This window comes from Lepus europaeus, chromosome 1 (genome assembly GCF_033115175.1).
Source record: "Lepus europaeus isolate LE1 chromosome 1, mLepTim1.pri, whole genome shotgun sequence".
Taxonomy (NCBI): Eukaryota; Metazoa; Chordata; class Mammalia; order Lagomorpha; family Leporidae; genus Lepus; species Lepus europaeus.
The window spans coordinates 134,937,785-134,965,036 of record NC_084827.1 but is presented as its reverse complement, the minus strand read 5'-3'; the positions used below and the strand labels follow the sequence as shown (position 1 = coordinate 134,965,036).

The 27,252-nt window shown below is 45.2% G+C and overlaps 1 protein-coding gene across 1 annotated transcript in view; it reads right to left on the bottom strand.

Moving 5' to 3' along the window:
- The window catches only part of MYO1B (myosin IB), a 163,296-nt gene that overhangs the window by 50,869 nt on the left and 85,175 nt on the right, over nucleotides 1-27,252 (bottom strand). The window contains 6 exon segments of the mRNA XM_062189379.1: nucleotides 5,054-5,172; nucleotides 5,473-5,620; nucleotides 6,980-7,083; nucleotides 8,246-8,344; nucleotides 19,291-19,354; nucleotides 23,972-24,018. Coding sequence (XP_062045363.1) covers nucleotides 5,054-5,172; nucleotides 5,473-5,620; nucleotides 6,980-7,083; nucleotides 8,246-8,344; nucleotides 19,291-19,354; nucleotides 23,972-24,018 — 581 coding nt within the window.

Genomic DNA, 27,252 nt, shown 5'->3' with positions numbered 1-27,252 from the left:
GAGAAAAATCAGAGACCATTGAGAAGTGTACCCACAGAGAGAGAATAAAATCAATACCCACTGAAGAGATGTTACATGGTCCATGTAATGATTATAAAATTGGGTAATGAAATGGAAATACTTATGTGATGTGAAAAGTTTTAAAAACTGTGCACTGAAGACATGAGTAACTTTTTTATTTTAAGCTGCACACAGGAAAGAGAACTCCAAGGAAATATATTAACATGGCTCTGTGATTGATGGTATCTCTAAATTATTTTGATTCAACTTTGAGTATCTTCTAAAAATCTTCCACAATGAGTTTTCTTTATAAGTTGCATCATGAAAATAAGACCTTTTTAATGTGCTTGTTTGCTTCTGAGACAGTTCAGAGCTTCCTGACAAAGAAGAGGCAGAAAACACATGTAGGCTCTATGACTTCTGACTCAGAACCCAAAGGCGGGCGAGAGGCAGGTTAGGTCAGGAGAGCCTACCTACCCACCCGTGTATCGGGTGCCCACAGTGAGCAGCAGTGAAGTACCTGTGAGATGTCTGAGCCCAGCCTTGGGGGAGGGGCCTGGAGACACCGTGAGCAGCCCAAGAAGGAACGGGGCGGGGGGGAGGAAAGCAGGAGGTTCTGGGGTGATTCCTAACACACCGAGCATGCGTGCATATTTCACTGATTATTAAGTAGAAAATCCGGTATGAACTAAACCAGCACATTTGTATTTTATAAAGAGCGCAACCTGTATGTGGGAAAACCTTTTCTACATTGCTCCTTAAATGCACTTTAATGACACAGTCCCTTCTCAGCACATCACAGCTGAAGAGAGCACCTCTCCCCTTTACCTGACACTTCCATGCTAATCCCAAACCTTCCTCCCCCAAACTCAGGCAGCTACTCCAATCAGGACTAGAAAATACACCTAGAGGTTGACCAAAGGGGAAAAGTAGGGGAGAGTGGGCGATTCCATGGTAGAACATGCATGTAAAGGCTAAAACAGACAAAGAAGCCAAAATATAACTTAGATGCACAACCTTTCCTGAGTTCGTCTTCTTCCGGTTTTCACTTTCTTAAAATATGCAGTTTATTTGCTTAGAATAGTTCCTGGCATGCAGTCAGTCTACGGGTGTATTTTATTGCAATCACTGAAGGGTCTTTTTCCTTTCATACTATCTCATGAGCCTAGAGAACGTCTCAATCTGCTCCTCTTTCTGCTCGCAAATGCAAGTTATCTCAGAAAAGCATACTCTCCAAACACCACCTCTCGTAAATAAACCCTTTGCCACCTTAATCTCGTGCAGCTTTTTGAGTTGCATGCTATCTGCTTCCAACAAACCACCGTTCCGATATGCAACTGAACCAGCGGTGACAGCCCGATCTGAAAAAACAGAAAGCCGTTGACCAAAGTGTCTTCACAGCCAATATGAATCTTTGCTTCCTCTAAACATTTATTCCAAGGGTCTCAAGCCAAATGCTTCCAGGGACTATGAGATAGAAGTGAACAGAAAGCACGGATCTCTGTGGGCTGGGCATGCATCCCAGGAGAAAGACACGCGAACTCAAAAGGTAGGCAATAGAAGAAAAACCTCCTTTGGGTCAAATAAAATACATCTTTTGAGCTGTATCTGGCTTCAGGGGCTGCCAACTCTCTCCTCCTCACTTCTGAAGTCTGATTCCTGCCACCTAATCACAATAATATCCTATGGAGCAGCAGGGGCCGGAGTGTTCACTCCCATTTAAGGATCACGAATCAGGTGAGGGAAGTTACCAAGGGCTGACTGACCTCGGATTCTAAGCACACCATGAAAAGACTACAATTCTGCAGTTGCGGGAGGCTCCCACAGGAAAAATCCCAGGCAGAATCTGTTTCAGGGAGGGCAATGATCAGGCGTGGCCCGGAACAGTGTGTGCTGAGCAAGATGGAGGCCTAGACTCCCTTCCCACAGCTTGCCCTGGAGCTGGGGAGATCAAACTCACACAGAAACAATCAGAGGGCAGTGCCAAGCTGCAGAACAAAAAAAAAAAAAAAAAAAAAAGGGTTCCGAGAAGGGAGAGCCAGGGGCTTCCTTGCATCAGGAACAAGTAGGCAGAGTATTAGAGGCAGAAGGAATGAGTGATGGCTGGGGTGCAGGACCTGTAGAGGAGCCGATCAGAGAAGCCTGGGGAACAAGGAGAAGGTTATAGAGGAGAAGCTGAATGATGGGGCCGGTGCTGTGGCGCAGCGGGTTAACGCCCTGGCCTGCAGCGCCAGCATCCCATGTGGGTGCCGGTTCGAGACCTGGCTGCTCCACTTTTGATCTAGCTCTCTGCTACGGCCTGGGAAAGCATTACAAGATGGCCCAAGTCCTTGGGCCCCTGCACCCGTGTGAGAGACCGGAGGAAGCTCCTGGCTCCTGGCTCCGGATTGGCGCAGTTCCAGCCACTGCAGCCAATTGGGGAGTCAACCATCGGACTGAAGACCTCTCTCTCTCTCTCTGCCTCTCTTCTCTCTGTGAAACTCTGACTTTCAAATAAATAAAATCTTTAAAAAAAAAAAAAAAGCTGAATGATAAACTCTGTCTTGAGTTTCTATGATTTCCATGCTAGTCATCCTATCTGGGGAAAGATCTAAATGCCTTGGGGAAAATGAGGCAAGGGCCAAGCACGAGGATACTGGGGCCCAAGAATGGAAGCTATGAGGAAAAACTAATAAAACAAATCACTTCTTGCAGGAATCAAAACCTACCCGGCAATAACACTGGTAGAACCAGGAACGCCGAACACTACATTTAAAAAAAAAAAAATTTACTAAGGTGCTGAATAATTAAGGATCTCAAGCCAAGTTCTTTTATGCCAAAGGATTAAAAAAAAGTGGAAAGGTTTTGCAGGGCGATGGAAGGTGACTCAAATAAGTTTATGAAAGTTAAAGGTACATGGGCCTAATTTCTATAGACAATGACTGAATAGCAAAAACAAAACATACAATAAAATTGTACCTCCCCCAAATATATATATATATATTCCTATAGGGACCTCTTAAAGAACATGGGTTTTTTCCACGCTATCACTACTTTTTTTAAGGTTTATTTATTTGAAAGGCAGAGCTACAAAGGGTGGGTGTGGGGGCAGGGAGACATACACACACACAGATCTTCTATCTACTGGTTCACTCCCCAAATGGCCATAACGACCGTGGCTGACCCAGGTCAAAGCCAGGAGCCCAGAACTCCAACCAGGTCTCCCCACATGGGTGGCAGGAGCCCAGGTACCTGGCCCATCTTCTGCTGCCTTCCCAGGCGCATTGGCAGGAAGCTGAACCAGATGCTGGCATCGCAAGTGGCAGCTTAACCCACAGTTCCACAATGCCGGCAGCACCACTACTGTGTTCTCCATCTGACCACTGCAGACGTCCAAACTGGGAGGGTCTCAAAGGGCAGTTCTGGATCCGCAGTGTCACCTTTGACCTTCACGGACCTGCAAACTCTCCAGTCCCAACCCAGACCCCTCTGCATCAAACACGGTGAAGACAGACCCTCCACCAGGCAATTCTGAGGCACACCGGGTTTGAGAACAGCTGCTGTAGACTTCCCACCCTCTGAGCCAAAGTTGATCTTTCCGGCTATGTTCTTTGAGTCCTCTTCATATTACTAAAGCTGTGGCCAAGCTTGATCAACCCTTTGCCTGAAATATGCTCCAAAGGGGTTTTTCCTCATTGTTTTCTTTGCAAAATGCCTTACTGTTCTTTCTTTACACACCTAAATCCTTCCATGTTCTCCATGGAGCCTTCCTTAAGCCCTTACTTCCCTACTAATAATGACCCACCCAGGGGGCTTGTGCTGTGCATACTCTCAACCTATTCTTCATGAAGTCAGACGCTCACCATTTGACCTTGAATCAGTGAGGCTGACCTGGACAGATGTGACAGCAAAAACAGTAACCAAGGAGGAAGGACACACAACAGGTATTGCTGCAAACCCAATTTCTATACCCAAAAAGTTATAGTATTTCTCCCAGCAAAAAGAACTCACCTAAAGTAAGAAATCACTGTTGGAGGGAAGTGAAGGATTTCTTGGGTTAAGAGCAGAGACAGAGAAAACCTAGCTCCCCCCAGCTGTGTTCACCTGAGCAGGGTGAGACAACAGAACACAGGAGGACAAAGCAGACCAGGGCAGGCAGAGTCCTACAGGAGCCACTTCTTTCTAGCCCAGATCAGCACTGAGAAGTCTCGCTCTCAGAACAAGGGCTTTCCATTGCAAAGGCCCAAGACAGTGCCTGGGTATGCAGGCACCAAATGGCCACCTATTTAACTTGAACCAAAAAGAGAGACAGGCAGCTCAGCTCTGAGTCTCAGAAAGATGCTGTCAGTCTCAGTGTAGGGGACAGATGGGCACAATAAGGAAAGCAGGGACATCAGCTGGCCATTTGACCACAAAACTGGCTCCTCTCACTACCCAAATCAGTAAATAGCAACTCCATTTTCCCAGGTGCTGCATGCAAAAAAACGTTAGTCACCTTGACTCTTCTTCTACCACACGTCAAGGCCATCAGCAAATCCTGCTCTATCTTCAACATATACCCGGAGCGTGTCCCCTTCTCCCTCATTCCACAGCCACCCCCTGCTCCAAGCCACCAGCATCTCTGGGTTAGTGCGGCTCTCCTTAACAGTTCCCTGGTCTTGCCCCTCCTCTGTGCGCCACAGTGTACCAAGAACTTCCCTAGGTGCTCCAAAGCAGATCATGCCATGCTTCTGCGCAAACCCCCGGTCCTTTCCTACCCCCTCCAACCCTTCCTTCCCACTCCCAGGATCTCCCTTACTCTACTTTTCCCCTTTGCCGCATTTCCCACCGGCTCCAGCTTACTGTATCATTTTACAGATCGACTGCTATCTAGGACCTCCGCCAGAACGTTAAGTGCAATCAGGGCAGGGATCGATCCTTATCTGCTGTGGTTCACCACCAAGTTCACAATGCCGGGCATACAGTCCACAGTGAGATAATTGCTCGCAAAGCAAAGTTTTGATTTACGCCACTACAAAACAGCACAGGCTTGGAGGCGGGAGGTAGCTTTCTCCTTGCATTTCGGTTTACCCACCTGAGCCACATTCAGGGTCGTAGAAACTTTCTCCTGCTTGGCCTCAACTGTTCGGAAACTGAATGCTCGTTCTAGGACCGACTGATCAATGCTGGTCAACTCGCAAATTTCTTTTAGCTCTGTTGGCAGGGGAGGGGGGAAGAAGGAACATGACAGAGTGTGACAGCAGCATGGGCACTGTTAATCAGCACTTTTAAGACCTGGGTTGTTCTTCCTGGATCACATCCAAACTTCAAAGTCTCAGATGTCGAAATCAAAAGACTGAAAACTTAGCTGCCATTAGATTTCTGCTCAGTTGCACGGGAAAGCTTTTCAAACCAGTGAGTGCGAAGCAGAAGTTTTGCTTTCTGGTTTGAAAATTGTGCCTCACAGACATCCAGAGCAGCTTCCTACAGGGAGCCGACGGTCCCTGGACTTACCGTTCTTATCTTTGATTTTGCTTTCATCTAAACCGTTCACGCGCGATTCGGGCTTGAACTCGATGTTCCCCAGTTTCAACACCGCTGCCACCACCTCCAGCACAGACTCGGCTTCGTGATCCATAAAACCCACAATCTGCATGGCATTCTGGGGACAGAAAGAAAGCACCTGTTTTCTTCCGCAAGCACTGAGTCATGTTACGCATGTGTTTCAGTGGGGGGCTGATAAGACAAAGCTATGCCCGGGTAGCAGCTAAAACAGGGAATCGGCGCGTCCCAGGGGTGCCGGAGGGCTGCAGCAGAGGAGAGCACGCAAAGAGGAAGACAGGAGGCAGAGCTGGGGGCAGAGCCTTGGGCCCCTGCTGCCACTTCAACCCCAGCAGCTCAGTTTGTGCACAGGGATTTTTCTGTACTGGGGTTCTGCTACGAGCAACAAAGGCAAACAAGAAGCTTTTACAACCGTCTATGAAAAAAGCAAACCCTCCTTTCTTATTGTAGTTTGCAAAGGAGAAGCGCCTAGCCCAAGACACTCCGCGTCACAGGGGGCCTTCGTTCATTCATTTGTACATTTTTATGGATTACTGGCTATGGGTCAAGCAAAGTGGTCGTAGGGTTGGTCCTGGACTCCACCCTTACGCAAAGTCACGTGCAGGATATTATCAGACGAGTGTTTCCACAGGAGGAAGTTTACACGGGTTTGGAGGTGCTCTGAGAGACGCTTTCTTTATGGGGCAGCCAGTTTTTATCCTTTTCTTCTTAGCGACTAGGTTACACAGCAATGGGAGTAACGTACGTTTTTTGTGGTTGTTAGGGAAATATCAAACACAGACTAAAGTGGAGAGAGCAGGGAAAGACCCTCTGGGCCCTTTTTCATTCACCCCGATGATCAGCTGATGTCAATCTTGTTTTATCTATGAGCCCAGCTTCTCCCCTGCCTTCCCAGAATCCCAGCTGTCCCATTTGGAAGTAAATCCCAGTTACCGTATCATGGGATAACAGGAGTCATTCTGAAAGCGTGTGCCACACAAAGCCAGAAAAGAACATTACACAAACTCCTTTCTTCTCTAACGAACGTGGAATGCTAATCACTCTGGTTTATACATGAGATGTCTGAAACTGTAGAAAAACAGTTGTCTGGCTCTAAAAGTTATGATTTAACCTGATCCAAGGGCAGTTTTCACACCTGGAAATTAACTCGGGCTATGAAAACATTTGGCATTTCAATCCAACAGTAAGAGAGTCAAGCCCCAGGATGACAGAATAAGAAAGGTCCTTTTGTGAAATGGTGACCTCGCACGCTCCAGTAACGCACGGCCTCCCTGACCTCGTGTGATTTTTGAGCTAGTAAAGAAATCAAGCTAATAAAAATATAATAAATTCTCGTGCAGTTCTAAAACCTCTGGGAGCATGAGTTACACTGTAAAGAAAACCGAGAACTGTTAGCAGTTCCAATTAGGCCACAGAGCGTTACCCGTATGAAAGCTGAACGGAGGCGTTCACAGCTTACCCTAACGGTTCTGAAGTTTGCTGCGTCGTCCACTCCGTTAACTCTGGCCGAGTCCAGGCCCAGGTAGTTGTATCTGCTGAAATCCCGCTCAAGTTTAAGTTTATCTAGTGAATCACACAAACAAGTCGGTAAGTTGCTTCGGTAAATCTAATCACCTTAATAATCTCATCCCCTTTCCCTCACATGAGATGATTCTCACATTATATCATGCATCAGCAGACCAGAAACAGATACCCAAATATTAATAGCAGCATTTTCTTAAAATTACCTTTATACTATTCCAAACTCTACTTTTTAACATCTGTTTTTACTGGATTAATCCTTTCGCATATTTCTATAGAATATCTTTGATGTACTATTTCATTATAACCTCTGGGGGTCTGCCTAGTGACTATCCCCTCACCATTGGCCATTTGATTGCATCTGGTTTATAACAAATATGAGGCAGAGACAAATGTCTTCATACAAATCATGTTCAGGATTCCCTTAGATTAGGTTGTTGGGATATATCCCAACAAGCAGTGTGCCTGGGGGGCAGGCTCTGACCATTCTGTGACTCTTAGCTTGGTTCTCCAGTGACACCCCCAGGAAGAGGTCCTCTTTTTGAAGTGACTCCCACAAGCTCAAAGAATATCAGTGACAATACCGTGAGCTTTATCCTCGGGAATGACTCTTGCTAACATAGTAACAGTGGCTGCATTAGGGCTGTGTAGTTCGCATCTGCCGAGTATGAACGAGAATGATTTCCCAAGTGTTGCTCACTATCCATCTCTCTTCTTTGAACTATTTATTCAATATTCATCACTTAGCTATTGGCTATTGGATACTATCCTTGTGGGCCTATATTCATCCTCTAAAATAGCCAAAGGCCGGGTTTTATCCCGATCGAGTGCAGATGTCTTCCCCACTACTTCTGATCTTCACTGAGCCGCTTGTTTTCGCCTGATTGTACTCACTTAATTTCCCTCTTAATTTTCTCTTCGCAAGTCAATGCTACATTCCTGTTTTATTTTTTACATTTGTGATTAGTATTTCCTCCAACATTTAGCTCATGCATCCCATCTGAGACAAAAGGCGTGGTATCTGGTGAGGTTTAGGGCTATCAAACAAAGGCCAGGGCGTGGTAGAAGCCAGCAAACCCCGTTCTTTACTTCAAGGAGTCATGGAGAAGTGTTAAGAAGGAAGAGGAAAAGCATACGGGACACTCTGAAGGCGAAGCTGGGACAATGCTGGGACAGCACAAACCACACAGAGACAGGCACTCACTGAGGAGCTCCTCTGAGGCCCCGGAGAGCAGCTGATAGAACACGTGGAAGTTGCGTTCGCCTCGCGGCTGCTTAACCACCCGAGATTTCTCTAAGAGATCTGTGGACAGAAAGAATTAAATCGCAGCACAGAATGTATTTGGCTTTCAAATTCATCAGGCACCCTCCACTACGCCACCTTGCTGTATTTCTCATTTTCTGTCTTGTTTTTTATGGATAAAATAAAATAGTAAAATAAACTACGTTGGGGAAGCAAAGGAATATCACTATTTCTTAGAACTGTATCTACAAGTCACACTGAGTCTGTTAAAAACTGATTCAAAATTAAAATTAAAAGTGATAAATCATAATAAAGACATTAAATTAAAATTTGTAAAAAAAAAAAAAAACCCTACATTTTCAGTTCTACTTTCAAGTAAAAAGCAAAACTTAAATCACCTAATTAAACTAGGTTCTTTTAAAGTAGTGAACAGGCAAAAATAATTTATATTCAACTGGCTGATTAAAAATTAGTCTTTTGGCCGGTGCCATGGCTTAACAGGCTAATCCTCCGCCTTGCGGCGCCGGCACACCGGGTTCTAGTCCCAGTTGGGGCGCCGGATTCTATCCCAGTTGCCCCTCTTCCAGGCCAGCTCTCTGCTATGGCCTGGGAAGGCAGTGGAGAATGGCCCAAGTCCTTGGGCCCTGCACCCGCATGGGAGACCAGGAGAAGCACCTGGCTACTGGCTTTGGATCAGCGGGATGCGCCATCCGCAGCGGCCATTGGAGGGTGAACCAATGGCAAAAAGGAAGACCTTTCTCTGTGTCTCTCTCTCTCTCTCTATCCACTCTGCCTGTCAAAAAAAAAAATTATTCTTTTTAGATCAATTATTGTATTTGAAAGGCAGAGTAACAGTGAGAAAGAGAGAGAGAAAGGGGGGAAGAGAGAGAGAGATCTTCTACCCATTGATTCACTCCCTAAATGCCCACAACAGCCAGGGCTGGGCCAGGTCAAAACCAGGAGCCAGGAACTATACTCTGGTCTCCCTTGGGTGTCCCAAGTACTTGAGCCATCATTTGCTGTTTCTCAGGCACATTAGCAAGAACCTGGATCATAAATGAGTTGCCAGGACTGGAACTAGGCACTCTGATACGAGATGGAGGTGTCCCAACCGGCAGCTTGTCCCACAATGCTGCAACGCCTGCTCTGGTAATCTGGTTTTTAATACTAATATTCTCTTGGTTTCTCTAATGACATCAAATTCTTCAAAATGCAACATTACAAATTTAAGCAATGAAATGAAGCCAAGTACAAAACCACCTAGCAGTACAATGATAAAACCCACAATTTGTGTGTTGAGTGCTTTATAGACACTGCCTTAGTGAATCCTCTCTACCCTTTATGAGGTATCACTCTACTGCTGAAAGAGCAGGTGGCCCAGAGCGTGAGTAACCTGGCTGGCAACTGGTGGAGCCAGGACTTGAGTGACATCAGGCCATCGGACTCTGGAGAGATTCCACCTCACACCCACGTGCCCCGCTACTGGGAGAAGTGGCCATTCTTGGAGAATGAATGACAGCTCTCATTTAAAGGAATTTGGTGTTGCTTGATAGTCTTTTTTTCTTTGGTTCCAGATTGTTTTTCATCAAATACATTTGAATTTTCATTAAGTTTTCAAGAAAAAAAAGGGGGGGGGTGGAGGAAGATAGGGAGCAAGGAGCAAGAGAAGAGGCGACTCCTGTCTGGAGCCTACACATCACCCACCAGCGATACAAAAGAGGGTCTACACTCGCAGGCAATGCCAAGTCCAGTTCTAAAATTCCCAATCAGTAATCCTACTGCTGAGCACCAATTCTTGAGAACAGGTACAGTTCCTTGCCAGTGAGGTTGAGATCTAAGACATCATCTTTAAAAAGGTAAGGGTACTCTTCATTTCACATAAATAAATAGATCTTTAAAGAAAACAGAGAGACAAGGGAGAGGATGCTGTGCAGTTTCTCTGGGATGGTCGAACTTTTCCGTGTGCAGTGCTCGAGACTCCCCCAGCACTGCAGGAAGCAGCTGGGTACAGAGTTCAGAAACGAGATGCCCTGGGGTCGGCTCCACATGCATGAGGTTGTTTCCAACAACGGAGAGATGGGTTATAAGGAGACATAAAATTAAGTCAGAACAAAAACGCACAAACACGAAAATGTACAGGAACAGGATTCTGTGGGTTTTTTTCTATTTCATCTCTTGCTTTCACATTGCTAGAGAGAGTCTCAATGTCCACAAATCGTAGACAAAGAATAAAGAAGAAGCAAACAGAAATCGAAAAGCACAAGTGGGATGCAACCTGGAGAAAAAGGCTGTGATATTCATCCTCTCCAAGGAAACGCATGCTTCAATCAGAGCGCGGACAAGCGGACGGAAGACAGGACGCACAGGTAAGGACAGAAACACAGGGCGATGCTACTTGTGCCTGGGCTCCTAGGGGTTTCTGAAAGTATTTAGCAGGGTTTCAGAAGGAAGAACCCACAGGGTGTGAGCAGATTCTTCATTGAGGAGGTAATTTTTATAGGAAATCCCCCAAGTCTAGAAGAAAGTAACTCAACTCCATGAAAAATAAACAAATGCTACAGTTTACTTCATCCATTCATGAACAAATTCCTGCAATCAGCTCACTGCCTGTTCCCCCACGGTGTGGCAAAAACTAGCTGGGAGTGGGCCCAGCACCAACTGCGAGAATGAGGATCTTCCCCGGGGTCCCAGCCTCTGCATTGCCCACAGCAACAGGGGAAGCTCTTTCCCACGTGAGCCCCCGAGGTGCTTCCACGTGAGGAGGGGGGTGAAGGTGGGGAGGCAGGGGGGCCCCAAGCCCAGGCGCCTCCCATCAGCCTAACAACTCCTCTGCTGCCTGACAAACAGCTGCCTGGCAGCACTTACATAACCACATCCTAAAAGCAAATTACGGCACTTCAAGTCGTGAAATACTACCTTCAGAAAGCACACGAAAAGGTCAAGTGCTCACCAGCAGCACCCGGCGAGCCTCACGTTTGGTGCTTCTTTGAATACACGCTCACAGACAATGGAGAGGGTGGAAACGGCAATGGCAATGGGTGTAATTTTCATCAGGTTAACAGCCACTGAGTTAAAGAATAATATTCACTTGCGCACCACGTGAAAAGCGATGTTGGCTGAGTGTACTTCTCAAATCACACATACAGATAGAATCAGCGGCTGCTATCAGATAGGTGGCATAAACCTGTGTGTTTACAAAGCAGCCGCAGAGGGCAGGGGAGTGGGGGCTCCGACACTGTCCTGCTGCCACGCACGTGGTGCTTCTTGTTTGCCATCACAGGCAGCCCTGAACACCTTCCCGGAGGCTGGCTTTACAATCCCTACGTTCTAGATGAAGAACGGAGGCTCGTGTTCATATTCTCAGAGAGCCAGAACTCAAGGCTTTGAGGCCTAAGAGTTTATCATACTTTCTCTCCTCATACTGCTCCGGCAAACGAGGACGGAAGCACCTTCAACGCTTGGAAATGGTGAACTTTCCATGAAGTACATGACTTCACCCAAGCAGCTCGATCACAAAACGAGGAACCTTTTACGACAAAGCAGTTGAACGTTGCACCACTTAAAATGTCTACTCGATCACCCCAGAGCCTCCCATTTCAGCTTCTTTATGACTTTTCCTTGTAAGTCACAAGCTTCCAGGTGAAGAAAAAAAAAAAAAAAAAAAGGCAGTTAGGGAAAATGTTTGCTCCAAAATAATGTACTAATGTTTAAGACAATTTCCAACTGGGTTCTTTTCCAAATGTGCATGCACCAACATAACCTAACAGCATGAAGCCACATCAAATAATTACTCAGAGAAGAGAACACGAATTCAACTCACGAGAGAGGGGGACTCCCCACCTGACCATTTTCATTGACTTAAGTGGGTCATACATGGCACAGCCTTCTCTTTGGCCCTAGGTCCTTCTGCCTCTCTGAGTGCTGCTAACAAGATTTTGTAAAGAATTATTACTGGATGCCAGACATTTAGTACAGAAGGCAGTATAAAAGTCTCCAGATATTCCAATGCAGCTGCATGCCCCCTCAAAGTGTAAATGTAATAAAAACTGTACTTTAAGGGAGGAGATAAACTCACTAAGCCGTTCCAAAGAAGTCAAAGTGGCAGGGAAAGAAAGGAATCAGATTAGCCCATCTACCCCACCATGCCCTTGCCATCTGACTATTAACACATGAACTTGACCATCATTCAGGGACTCAAGTTGGTCTAATGACCAACGAGTGCACTACATGCAGTGTGTGTGTCATGGGACAACCTCCCCAGAGCACAACACGTGAAAGAAAGAAAACACTCCTGGCTGCACCTGCTGGAAGATGAAATTGTTTAACAAACATAGGACCAAAAAGCCCAGTAATGGCCAGGGCAAAAATATCCCATTACTTCAGGACATTCGGAAACCATATCTCAGTGGCATACAGGCCCGTCCAATGGACTTACACCCTTTCAGTTAAGCAAAAGGGTGTACTGGCACCTAAATGATGGGAACGTTTCTGCTTCTCTCCCTCTTGTCTTAAATAACTATCGCAGAAGACAAAGTGCCAAGTAACCCGTGGGTTACTGACATAAGTGATGATATTCTGGGGAAATTATGACTACTGAGGAATATATGCTAAAAACAACTCCAGGTGCTTTCTGCAAATAAACATAACCCTCAAGACCGATAATCGGCAGATTCATTAATGATGAATTTTAAAGATTAAAAAGATGGGACAAATGTCTGCTTACAAATCAGTTGCCGTGTGTGTTTATTACAGTAGAACAAGCTGAGTATAGAAGCGGGCCTCAGAGCTCTCAGTCAGCCCTGGGCTCACATAGGTCTCCATCCATTTGCCAGCTGCAGGTTGGAGAGGTCTACAACACCTGGCACACCATGACATTCTAATTGTTCCCCTACCTCCACTGCCCGTTACAGCATTTTAAGAAATTAGTTTACAGTTTTCACTTGAAACTCAGTATCCCAAAGTTATAAAATCAGCATAAAAGAGAATTGGATATGTCCCATGAAAAACTCTGAAAGGGGGGCAAGCATTCAGCCCAGCTCCAGTTAAGACACTGATTAAGACCCCGGTGCCCATATTGGAATGTCTCAATGTGACAACCATCACTAGCTCGTGATGCCAACTGCCTGCCGAGGCAAACCCTAAGCAGCAGCACTAATGGCTCAAGTAGTTGAGGTTCTGCCACCCACACAGGAGACCTGGATTAAGTCCCCAGCTCCTGGCTTCAGCCCCATCCAGTCCCAGTTAGGACACCTGCTTCCCACACTGGAGCACCCAAGTTTGACAACTGGCTCTCCGGATTCCAGCTTCCTGCTAATGCAGACCCTGGGAGGCAGCAATGATGGCTCAAGTAGTTGGGTCCCTGCCACCCACATGGGAGCCCTATATTGAGTTCCTGGCTCCTAGCTTCCACCTGACCCAGCCCCAGCTGTTCTGGGCATTTAGGGAGTGAACCAGCAGACAGAAGACCTCTCTCTTCCTCCCTGCCTCTCAAAGTTCCAGACCAAACCCTGGAATAACATGAATGAACCATCTAGTTCTGAATATTTTGCATACTATCCTGATAAATCCTGATTCATTCCTTAATCTGAAGTTGGGTATATTTGAACATCTGCCTTCTTAGTATTTGTACATAGTCTCCTTTCATGGTAGACTTTTGGCAAGGTAAACATTTTTGTAAAATAAACAAAAGGTAAAATCAAAACAATGGAAAGGATGTACTCTTATCTAAACACATCCATTCCTGAGAAACCGAACCGTTCTTTTGAAATTCCACTTTTTTGTTTGTTTGTTTCAGATACATCTCAGCCACTAGTAGACTATTTCTGTCTTCTTCAGGACGTTTAAAAATCAAAGTGCTAAATAAAACCTCAGGCTTGCATTATAAGCTATGTAATCTATTGTCTTGGGTGCTTTTATGATTTGTGACTCCAAAGACGACAGATTAGTAACAGACAATGTGAACTGATGGATACTCGCTGGCTCTTGAGAAATGATTCATGGACAGGAAGTCTCAACTCACTTCAGTACGGGTATTCCCAGGAAACAAAGCAGAGTCGAGTTTCCTTTAAGAAGTATTCTAACAGGTAGTTTCACGCCTAATCAAGGAATTGCCATCAATAAAAGCAAAGACATGGCACACACACACAAAAGGACAAAGCTATAAATCTCCAACAATTTCAGAATAAAGTTTGTTCCATACCCTAAAACATGGCATGACTGTGTCACACATAAGTCATAAGGCAGAAAGCACATAAAAGAATAAGCCAATTGTGTCATAAATTCAGAAGAAATGAAAGAAAAAGAGAACTCAGAGCTATTTGCCCCTCTGCCCCGAGCCCTGTCTTTTCTGGGAAGGGGAGGGTCATTTCCTTCTGCTTCCCATTTTCAGGTGGAAGAATCTCCCTTGAGTGATGTCCCAGCCTATCTTAGATCCTTACTCACTGCGCCCCAGGGCAGGGGGAAGGACTCAGCGGGGCAGTGAGGTTGCAGCAGGAAATGGGCACACACCCAAGCCAGTCCACCCGGGTTACCCACACCGTGCACCCCCTCAGCTCGTGACCTTGGTGCTGGTTCCAGAGGAGCAGTGCATATCAAGGAGAAGCCAGGGGTTGCTCAGTGCTGTGGACCCCCCTTCCCCTCCCATGCAAATTCCTCGTCTATTTCATGTGTTGCCAAGGAAGTGAAGGACATTATCTACCAGACCCTTGTATCAGTTCGGTTTTGCTGCGTGAGAAATTATCCCAAAACTTGGTCGCTTAAGACAATTCCACTACTAGCTCATGCTTGTGAGTCAGCTGGGTGGTGCTGGCCTGAGCCAGCCTGGCTGATCCCTGCTGGTAGCTGGCTAAGATACTCTCGCTCCTGTGTCTGACAGCTCATTCCAAGTGTCTCTCATCATCCAGCAGATCAGCCCAGGCTCAGTCACAGGGTGCTGATGAGAGCGCTCCCAAGAGCAGCCAGAGAGGACAGCTCCAAAAGCTAACCAATTTCCAAGTCTCTGGTTGTGCTGTATTTGCTAATGGTTCTACTGACCAAAACAAGTCTCACGGCCAATCCTTGAATCAGTCAGACAAGAGACTCCCCAGGAGTGTGGACACAGGGTGGGAAGTTATTGTGGCCATTTCTGGAAATAACGGACCAGATTGTGGCTGCGGAAAATAAAATGGTGACAAATTCTTCGGCACTTTTCTCCTTAGAAGGTATGATCTGTGTCCCCCAAACCCCATGAAACTAACTTTAAACAGAGTACGCAAAAGTGAGGCACTTTCGCAGGCTTTCACCTCCTAGAAAGCACCCTCCCGCCTAACCCCCATGCTAAGAAAAGCCCAAATCATCCAGGGAGGCCACAGGCAGGTGGTCCCAGGCCATGGTCCCCACTCAGCCTGGCCTTGACATCCTCTCTCCCCAGGAGGCTGACAGATGAGTGACAAAGCCACACATCATAAACTGCCCCCAGCCACTTGAGTCTTCCCAGGTGAATCCTATACAAGGCAGGACAGGCCAGCTCTGCTGTGCTCCCATCTTAATTCTTAACCACAGGTCCCCAGGGCACTTTCAAGGACCGCTGCTTCACCCTACGAAATTTGGGAGGTTTGCTGGGCAGCAAGAACAGCAGTGTGCACACCACTCCTGACATCCGCCTTCGCTCATCAGTCACAGGATTAGTTTTTAAGCAGAGTGAGTCCATAATAGATTATTTGACTCTCAAATTTTTTTTTGAGTTTCTGGGATTCAGAAAAAGTATTTAAAGTGATTTTTAAAATGAATGGCATAGAATATTCAGATAAAACTATCCAATACAGCAGCAAATTTCAACACAATACCTGTACATAATTCTAATGTGATTAATTAACCCACTCAACAAATGTGCATCAAGTATGAGATACTATACTGATCATTAAGCAAAACCAGACAAGTCTGTCTTTATAAAATATATATTTTGTGAGAGACAATAAACAAGCAAGCATAATAAATGTAACAAACACTACAGCAGAAAAAATTAAACACTGGCTGAGGGCTGGTTTACCATGTACAGGCACCATAACAAGTGCATTAGATACTAAGTAATAATTTATACCTCACCATAACCTATGAAAGCAGAACCACTATTATCCCCATTTCAAAGACGAAGAAACGGAGGCACAGAGAATTCAATCACTTGCTGTCTTTTGGTCTGGATGTTAGAAACCACACAGTAAGTCTTGTTGCACAGGGAGGTTCGTGGATGTGCTAGACAGAATGAAGCAGAGACACAGGGCCTGCTTGTATTTACCCAATTCCATCCTCATCTCCAGCCTGCACACCTACTGTGTAAGGTGGCACACCCGGCTCGCGACGTGCCACTGTGAACAGGACAGCGGCGTCACCAGGCCTTCGTTCACGCAGGCAGAGGCACACCTGAAGTCACTTCCCTGTGCTTTTCTTCTTCGAGGAGATTAAATCCCTAGAAACGCACACAACACTCTTCTGCAGTCTAAACTGTCACCAGGCGCCACAGATAAAAGTACCTGGGATTATTAATAAAAGCAATAGGTTTCCAAAAGTTTCCAGTTCATAACACTAGATCCAAAATGCTCAAATACAAATGTATAAATATTGTGGGAGCAACAACCCTTAACGGAATGGGATAAATACCATTTCAGGCAGCCAAACATCTGGATGTACTTCCACCTTTTATCTTCCCTATGGAAACAAATGTTTGCCATCCTCTATTTCATAAAGCTTCTCTCCAAATAACTCTAACTCCAGGGTATATACCTTTCAAGTGGGGTCCAGATTTAAACTTTATAGCATATCTCATTGAAAAAGAGAGTACGTTATAAGACGCTAGGAGAGCGCATGAGTGGGTTTAGCTATTGCTTCACACCCCATTAAGCCAACAAGCAGCAACACCCAGTGACCACCTATGAGTCAGTCCTTGATCTACACAGGAAGAAATTTCCTGCTCTCACCACTAACGTATTCTCTTCCTCTCCAAACCAAATGATACTCTTAAACCAGGGTGTTCCCCCTATCACAAATTTCAATACCATTTCACTGGGGGAACAAGTGCTAACAAATACCACATGAAATCCATTCTTGAAGACATATTAATCTAAATTGGAAAAGAACTGAGTGTTTAGCATTTATTTTCCATAGATACTGCAAGACTTATTTAGAGGCACTAAGACATTTCTGTTTAGAATTTAAACTTCAAAATTTAAAACTGAAGTCATTTTCGCGTACTTACAATCAAATTAAGTCCTAACTTGTTAGAACCCTCAAGAATATTGATTAAACCATTGCACAATGTTTAGTTACAAGTTGTGTGGCAATGATGGTAAACTTAGAAACCGTCTATTATTAATAACTAGAGTTGACCTGCCTTATGAAGACACAGAAAATTCATGAGTAGCTTTCAGAAGAAAAAGTAATTTTTCTCTAAAATAGAGGCTTTAGAACTAGAGCACACCTCTCCCAGACAGCTCCCAGCAGCTGCTACCCATCACGAAAGGATGCTGCCTATCAAGTCTGGCAAAGATACTATAACCATCTGCCCCTGGCCGCATCAGCTGTGGCTTCCCTGAGTGGTTCCGCCCCCAGGTTTGGCATACAGAGTCACTTCACCTGAATAGCACCATCCTACCCAAGTACATTTCATAATAAAACTTTCTCTTCAAGACGTTCCTCTAATAATTACACTCTTCCAAATGTGGAGAATCCCAACCCAGGGGGCAAAACAGTACAGTCAAACTGAAATGGAAAATCAAATGCTTTAAGAACCACAGAATTCATCCAATTCAACCCTACTGTGTCGAGAACAAGGAAACCTTAGCCCTGCAGGCTCACTCTAGGAATCGCTGCAGAGTCTGCCCGCACGACGGACAACGTGGGTTTTCAGACGGCATTTCTCTGGCTGCTCAGCTCAGGGACGTGCAGGGGCTCCAGGCTCCCCAACTCCTCTTCAGACAGAGGAAACCCTACTTGACCAGCTCATACTTAGGGTTCAGGAAAACATTTCATCTCAAGTAAGAATGCCACTGCTATCGCTCCTCCAGTGAGTACACATAGGTACTTTAAGTCAAACATCATCACAGGGAATTCTTTATTTTCCTAGTCCAAACTTAAAATTTTTTTCATTCTAGCCATTCTAATCACAACATGGCGGCAGAGACAGGCGGGGCAATGGGATATGTAGTCCCGTGGCTCTCAAGAAAGCCAGAGGACTCAGAGAGGAGACCCTGACAGCAGCCTGGAGGCACCCAAAACCCTGGGTCGTCATCTTAAATTTTCCAAACTAGCTAACCACAAAATCAGCACGAGTAGAGACATCGGGCTCCCGGAGCACTGAAGCCCGGGGTGAGGATGCTATCTCTGTAACAGAGCCCGACAGCCCCCGCCGCACTCACAGCGCTTCAGAAAACTCTGTACCTCTCACTACTAAGCAGACCTCACTTGATTTCTGTTCATTTTTTTTTTCCCATTTTCCATTTCACTTTTGCAGTCACAAATCATGTCTACAGGTGGCTGGTAACACATCTGTTTTATCTAACAGGTGTATCACACTTCAATTATCTAAATACCCCAGAAGAGAAACAAAATTTCCCCAAATAAAATTTGAAATACAAGTCTACTCCTTTATATTAGAAAATGTTACCCAAAAAGTTATTAATCTAAAATTATTTGTATTTTGTTTTTAATTATAGATTAAACATTTTCAAAAAAATAAAAGCCCTTAGAGGATGTTTTTCATATTGAATTGGCTTAAAGATCTATAGAATATGAAAATCAGGTAGACAACTATTTTAGTGACTTCTAAAAAGTTTTTAAAAGGAAAAGATTTTGAGTGTTGTTTAGAAAAGCTGCATAAATCACATTAAGTTATAAAGCAATCTGAAATGCAAAGGTTAAAAGTCTAAGAAAAAGAAGTACATTGTTGTACCTCTCGCTTAACAACCCAAGTGTCTAAAGCATGCTGCATTCTGCTATTCTGAACTTCTGCACAAGGATTCAAGTGAAATACTTACAGTTACTTATCACTCCTCCCAGGGGGTCCCCTTTGAAGTCAAATTCAATATCCATATATTTGCCCTAACAAACAAACAGAAAAAGGCTAAGTTTTCAAGTTCACCTTAAAATATTTCGTCAATGTACTTCACAGAAAATAGCATACTAAGACCTTATTTTTATGCATGTGTTTAAATGTAATTAAGAAAAGCAGAGTTGACATAACCACAGTGCCAAACAACATGCCTCCATAAATCATTCACAATCAATACCGCATTAGTTCAGTGTTAATCTATCCCATGGCTCATTTAAGAACGGATCTTCTAAGCAATCAGGGATGTTTCCATTTCGGGTATGTGTTTAGAATTTCTGAGCGAGGTATATACTCAGATCAGGAATAAAAACTCAGAAAAATAAGTAATCTTTATAGATGGCACTGGTTGGGAAGCCAAATTATTTCATCATTATAGACAAAACATGCTCCAACCAAGGCTAGAAACTCCAAACAAACTGGACAGCGCATAAAGTGGGAAATCCAAGGTTCTGCTTTTACATCTACTCAGACACATGGTATGTGATGTGACCAGCTCAGGATCAAAGACTAATATTCATTTTTTTTTTTTTTTTGGCTTTTGACCTAGATTACATAGCGATCTCTAACCCAGGTTCATGTTACATATAGACAGTATCTTAAACACTTGAAAGAAACACACTTGGAGCTTAAGTCTCTGATTTTTGAAGAACTGGTCTCTAACTCCCTAGTTCAAGAACTGTGGGTACAACAGAATGACTCTGACAGCTGTTTCTTGTTTGGAAAGGGATTTGGAAAAGAGGGTGGCTGAAGTCGTCAAGCCTTTGCTTTTGTTTCACGTACTAGACAGATGATTTGTAAATAATTCTCCCTAAGAACTACTTTAACTCTTCCCGATTTGCACAATAATGGCAAAGGAAAAGAAACAGGATCACAGGGAACCCAGTCAACAATGCAATTTGTGGCTTTGCATTCATGGGGGCGCGCTCCCTCACCTTCTCCTGTTTCATTGTCATCCACCCTTTCAAGTCTCCACTCACTCGTCAGGCAAAGGTCTAGCCAGCACTTCCCCATGCTCAAACAGGCCCAAGGGAGGGCAAGGCACAGCTCCTGACTTCAGGGAACTTGTTCTGGCTGCCAGGAAGCTGCCACAGGGCAACAGGGCATTGCAAGGCAGGAGGACACACCCTCCAGCCCAGCACAGGGCACAAAGAAGTGAGGACAAACGGACAGCAGGAAGTCCGCCCTGGGTCAGGAGAAGTCAGGCAGCAGGAGGAGGCAGAGCAGGAAGGCACGGGCATAGGAAGTGGCCTCTGAGGATACGGAGCAGGCCATGAGGCTGGAGAAGCAAAGTGGAACACTTGAGGTGTTCTCCTGACGGCCACGTCACGCCATGAAAGGCTCCTGGACAAGGATGCCGGAGTCAGACCTGCTCTAAGATCACCCTGGCTCGTGTGCGATGCACAGGGAAGGAGTCAGACCAGGGGTGACTGACAGGAGCTGGCTGCAGTGACGAGGGAAGAACTGCTGGGGGCTAGAGTAGAAAGCGAGTCACAATCATAGGCTTGGCTGGCCACAGGAGGTGAGAGGGGACAAAAGGTCCAGAAACATGGCCCCTCGAGATAAGGGGCACCAGGAGGCAAAGCAGCCGCCTCGCAGGGGAGCTGGAAGCCGGCCTTGTGGGAGGGGACAATTCAGGGAAGGCGGGCCCTGGCACAGGAGGTGACAGGTGGGCAGATTAGCGTGAGGCAGGGCCTAGAAACTGCCCGCCATGACAGGAGGTTGGGTACGCGGCCAACTGGACAGGCAAGGCACCAGGAAGCAGGCCCAATGTGAGCCAAGAGTGAGGAGGGGGAGGCTGGGAGAGAGTAGAACAGACACTGTGTGGCGGATGGGGGAGGAAGCCAGCCAGGGGATGGCACAGGAGAGTGACATCCTGACCACAGGCCAAGGCATAGCTCTAACTCAGAGTGGACCAGCAGCTTCCCATCAGCAACACTCCACTGTGGCACTGTGGCACATTTAAATCCAACAGGGCTGTCTCCTGCCCCGAATCCCACAGCTTCTCTGTGCTCAATGTCCAGTACACTTCATAGAGCTCTTTCATGGAGAACTTACTATTTTATGTGTTGTGCCATAATTATTTGTAGGTATGTCCAATTTTTCTGACTACTGTGTAAACTTTTGAAAAACAGGCATTCACTCATCAGTAAGTATTTTCCAAGTATCTGCTATGGTGTTAGGCCTCCTTCTAGCTCCTGGGGCCACCAAAGGGCATAAGAAGGTTAAGGTACTTGCTAGTTATCACCCTTACTGTGCCCAGGGCCAGTAGGAACATAAAAGAGCTAAGTACAACAGTTTCAGACACAGGAGGAAGTCAGAGTCTACGCAAGGTGTCAGGGATGGGACATGAGGGCTGCTACCAGCCATGCAAAGATCAGGGGACAGAGCACACAGAGAAGGAAGAACAACTGGGGAGGCCTAAGGCAGGCCAGGTGGCCAAGGCAGTGAGGAGTAGGCTACCAGGCAGAGATAAAGTCCCGGAGGGCCAGGGTGCAGGAAGCCCCAGATGGAGCTTGTCCTGTATCCCAGAAGCAAGGGAGCCATGGAGGCCCTTGAGCAAGGCAGTGACGGGGACCTGAGCCTGTGAAGCTCACTCTGGCTGCTGGCGGGGAAGGGCTGCGGGCTGTAAGAGGAGATGCAGGCAGATCTATGTTTATGTTAAAAATGTGGTTTTTAAACAAATGAATACATCTTGTGGACTTCTTAAAATTCTTATTGAATGAGGGATTTGCTAATGAAATTGTTCCAACCCCACAGAGCCTGTCACTCCCCAGCGCCCAGCTCAAGTGTATGGTTGACACACAGGGCACCGCCTACCCCACAAAGCCTTGGTTGAGAACAGTGACTTTCAAAGCTGTAAAACAGCTTGCTTGGTTTTGTTTCTAAAAATTAGAAGCAGCTCAATGTGTCGATTGGGGGTGGGGGGGCTGCTGGGGTGGGGCCAGGGCCACTGTGAAGCACGTGCATGGGGACATGGGTGTGACATGTCAGCTAACTGGAACATGGCACAGTCGATTCCGATTCCCAGTGAAGAGATCAAGAAATTCATTCTTGGTTAACCGTTCTAGGACTACAATTTCCCCAAGGTACAAGTATATAATACATAAACCTCTATGTCGTCATCATCTTAAACACTGTAGAGTCCTACTATAAAATTATAACATGTGTTTAAGTTTCTACTGGACAAGCCACAGACCACAAAGCAGAAAAATTACTAAACAACAGACATGAAATGATTTAGCCTATAATCAAATATTAATCTCATATCCTAATACCTGTGCTGTAATAGGATTTCTCTGAAGCTTACTAAGCCAAATCACCTGCCAAGCCTTCCCCTAGACTCCAAATATCACTAAGTGGTAATGACCTCTTACGCAATATGGTTTTCTGGTGTGTTATGATCTGTAGACTAAATATAGCTGCAAAGTTTTTAAAAATGTGTGCATAAAACTTGCAAAAATGCAGAAAACAGCAAAAATGAAATCTATGTTACATAAAGAAGCTTGGTCATTGGAAGTGCTTCCATCTGCCCACACTTCACTTCTTGTTCTATTTATGTAATGAGATTAGGCATGTTACCACAACAGGAAAAGGTATGGATCAAATCAGTTTTAACAACTTTGGGACTAATCCAATGGAAAAAATTCACAGCGTTGGATTTAGGAACTTTATTTAGCATCTCACTCTCTGAGCTACTTCCATCCTAGTCATTCTCCGGCCATTAGCCACGGATAACCCTCATGGGGAAAAAAAACCAAAAGGATCTACAAAAAGGAGAAGAAAGGCCAGGAAGAGTGCCTGGTAAAGAGGCATCAAAAATGGCCCCCAGTGGCCCAAGAAATGTGAGAAGACAGCTCTTAAAGGAAAGGATCTTTTATTGTAAAAACGTAGAAACTTGGTCAAATCACAGAAAAAAAAAAAGGACCGATTTCAAAACACCACCATCACACTCAACACATTGCACCCAGCTGCCTCCAGGCAGCATTGCTGAAAACACGGCACAGTGAGAAGGGCCCACCATGCCACTGATCAGGGCACAGGCTGGAGAGTGACGGAAACAGGCTGGACGGTGACACGGACCAGATTCTTCTTAGTTCATCTTCCAACTCAACCAAGCTCAAAACATCAATGAGCTTCCATTTTCACCGCTCACTTCTACTTCCCTCCTCTGGTCCCTTTCACTGGTTGCCAAACCTATTGGTTTTACCTCGATAAAGTTTCAAAATACATCTCATCCTCTCTGGGCTACACAGAATACAAGCCTGACCCTCAGTTTATCTTTCATTTTGCCTAATTTCTAACTCTCAATTATGAGAGTTAGAATACCAAGACTCAGAGGAGAGCTACTCTAAATGGCCTCCCTTAAAATGCTCATGGCATTTCATGATAGAAGACAAGAAAACATGTCACAAATAGCTTGTCACTCCAAGAACAATTAAAAAGGAAAATTCTAGAAAGCAAAAAATAGTTCTTATAGAACTTTATCATTTCAATAGAGATGGTGCTCTTATTTTTAAAATGTGTATATTAAGAAATGTTAAACATCTACTGGTTGTTTAAACATACATGAGCTAAATATTAGTGTTAACACTTAGACAAATACTCACAAATCTCGAGGAGTTGTCATTCCTCACAGTTTTGGCATTTCCAAAAGCTAGTAGGGAAAAACACAGATGTGAGGTTAAAGCTGGCAGAAAAAAATTATTTCAAACAGAAAGACAAAGCAAATACAGTATTTGACATCTATAGTTTCTGGAAAATACAACCTGCAGCAATGACATTTCTGTTCAAAATGTCTGTAGGAACTTACTTAACAGAAGTATTAATAAACTGCAAAAGCTTCTATGTCTTGTAAGACCAAAGTAAAAGGGAGTCATTCCTATGATTTGCGAATTTTTTCAAAGATTACTGTAAACTTAACCTTATCTAATTCAAAATCTTTTCAGTCTTTTAGACAGCAGACAATTGAGTGACCAGTAGGAAAGCATCCACCACTATCATCTGTGAATAAGGTTATTTCAAGGATTACTTAACATTATCAAAGGTTTTATGGGACTTAATGAGATTTCTAGATCAGCGATGAAAGCAGGTGAAACTATCAATTGCTTAATTAATTTGAAAATAAAGCTATTTAAATGTGATTTATTCTATAGCTCATAAATACAGAAAGAGCAAGAGATCACTTCCAGCAGGCTAAAAAAGCTACATAGCGACTTCATGCTCCATCAGACCTACATGAACTTCTGCAGAAAATAAGGAAAACTCAATTGGCCCAGAACACAAACCACAGGTCTGTTCCAACCTTGGCCGCTTCCAGCATACACATCTCCCACAGGACCCCCTTTTAAGTGACAGTACAGAAGAACCACGCGGCTGACACTGTCCCAGGCACACAGCACTCTTGTTTATTACTTTCCGGGTAATCGAGGTCGCGAGGTCAAAGGACTGTTTCATCATGCCTGAGCCCAAAGGGGCGTAATAATCTGGCAAGATGGCAGCAGGTGACTAATTCAGATGAATGTAAACCATACAGGCAGACAGATTACAGTTTCATCACAAATTTAATGTGCAAACAAGCACCTGAGGATCTTGCTAGCGTGCACACTTGGGCACAGCGGTTCTGGGGCAGGCATGGAAGCCTGCATTTTTACCAAGACATCCCACTGCTATCACCAGGGGGCCCCTTCAACTAGCAAGGAATGACAACGTGATGAACAGAAATGATGCTCTGAAATAACAGGCTAGGCACCCATCTCTCGAAGCCTCCAGAATGTCTTCAATTATACAGGGAGAAGAGGATTAGCTTGACAAGCACTTAGCTGAGGACGAGGGCTAACAGCTGGCCCAAGCTTTGCAAGGGGTGAGGGTTTGTGTGTACGCAGAAGTTAACTGTAGACATTCTGCAGCCAAACCTGATGCGTTATGTCACATTAGAAGGCCTTAAACAAAAATGTTTTGATTGATATAAAAAGAAAAAAATAGTTGGCTCAAACTCAGTTCGGGCAAAATTTACAGTCAACACACGAAAAGTTCTTTGCATTACAGGTGCTGCTTGGGCCTGTACTGGGTGCCCGATACAAAATTCTCTAACAGAAAATACACTGGGTGCCTTGTTGAGTGAGCAAACCTGCACGCTGGGAATAGACAGAAGACGATGCTTGCTGGTAGGTTCCCATGCTCATCCCATGTCCACCACCTGCTAGAAGGTAGGTTTTCATAAACACAACCTTGACAATGGTGGATGATGACCACGTGTTTCTCAGGCTTTCACAGACTAGACCTTCCTGCTGAGCATGGCTGCCGAGTGAACTAACTTGCACAGACCCTAGACGCTGGTGCATAAAGGCCAGATTATTGCGGCCTGAAGGTCAGGGGCAAGTGAAGGAATTGCCTCAAAAAACCTTTATTCAGGGCACCACTTGCAAGCTATAAACCATCTTTTCATCAAGCAAATATGAGTTGCACATTACTAAACACGACCCTAAACACTACAGTCTTTTATTATGAGCCACAGAATCAAAAAACAAGGGCTCCATTATGGAACACTCGAGACACATTCCTCAATTGTTTTTTTTAAGGCCATTGTTCTGCATGTTCATTTACAGTGGCCGCTCCACTTAAAAAGTAAAGCATTCCCAGAAAAGACACTACGTGCCTACAGTGGACATTTCTTCCATTTCCTGCACTGCAGCCTAGTTTCAAATACCACTGAATACAGAGCCGGATTCTAATCCCAGATGCAAGCTATAGCATTCCACAGTGTTTCTCCTTCAGATCACAGCATTCTTAAAATAAGCATTCACAGAAACACAGGACGTGGATAGCAACCTAACTTCAAAGCAGAAAGACAAATACTGGAACCACGAAACAAAGAGATACCACTTGCCCCAACAGCGTCTTTCTTAGTCAAGGTACTGAAGAGGAGGAGAGATCAAAAACCTCACAACAGATGACGGGGCCTTTGCTGCTCTCTTATCCTACTATCTGGAATGCAGACGCTGGGTGTCTCCTGGTAACAAAGTGGACAGTGTCCAGGAACATCTCCAAAAGGGAAGGCGGGCTAGGCCTTAGTATGAAGGACAACAGGGCAGGGGTCTGTCCCTCCACGCTGGCGAATGCTCATCGTTCATTTGTGTAACAGCTTGTCCTTCCGAGACTCTGCACAAGGGACTGAAAGAAACTACTTCTGTAGCCCAGAGACTCTAATTAGGGATGGTTCCGACTCCCCAGGGAACCTCTGGCACTCTGGAGACGTTCCTGGCCGTAGTATGGGCATGGGTACAACTGGCACCTCAGGAGAACAGGGCAGAGATGGCCAGCTCAGGCCAACCCACAAAGCACAGGAGTGCTCGCCACAGCAAAGCCATATCCATGCCACTCATGCCAAAACTGAGTAACTCTACTGTACCCACACAAATGTGCCAACTGGCAGTAAAGGCACGCCTACAAGATGAAGTGAACTGAATGGCTTGCTCTCGACAGCAGATAATTTTGATGTACTGTTTTCATTAGACAGGTGGTTTATGCAGCTGCATCCTCCATGGGATCCCCCGTGGCATTAAGGGAATTCGTTTCTGACGGAGTTACGGACTGAAGGTTTGTGTCCCTGCAGAAGTCTGTACTGAAGCCCTAACCCCCAGTGTGATGGTGAGGGGAGACTGGTCCTTTGCAGGATAATTAAGGTTACGTGAGGTGACGAGGGCGAGGCCTCATGATGGCATTGTTGCCTTTAGAAGAAGGAAGACCAGAGAGCTCACTCAGTCTCTCTCCCCATGCACAAAGAGGCGGCCACGTGACCACACCCACCTAAAAGGCAAGGCTAAAGACCTCACAAGGAAACCTACCTTGTCCTCACCGTGATCTTGGGATCTTCCAGGAGTATGAGAAA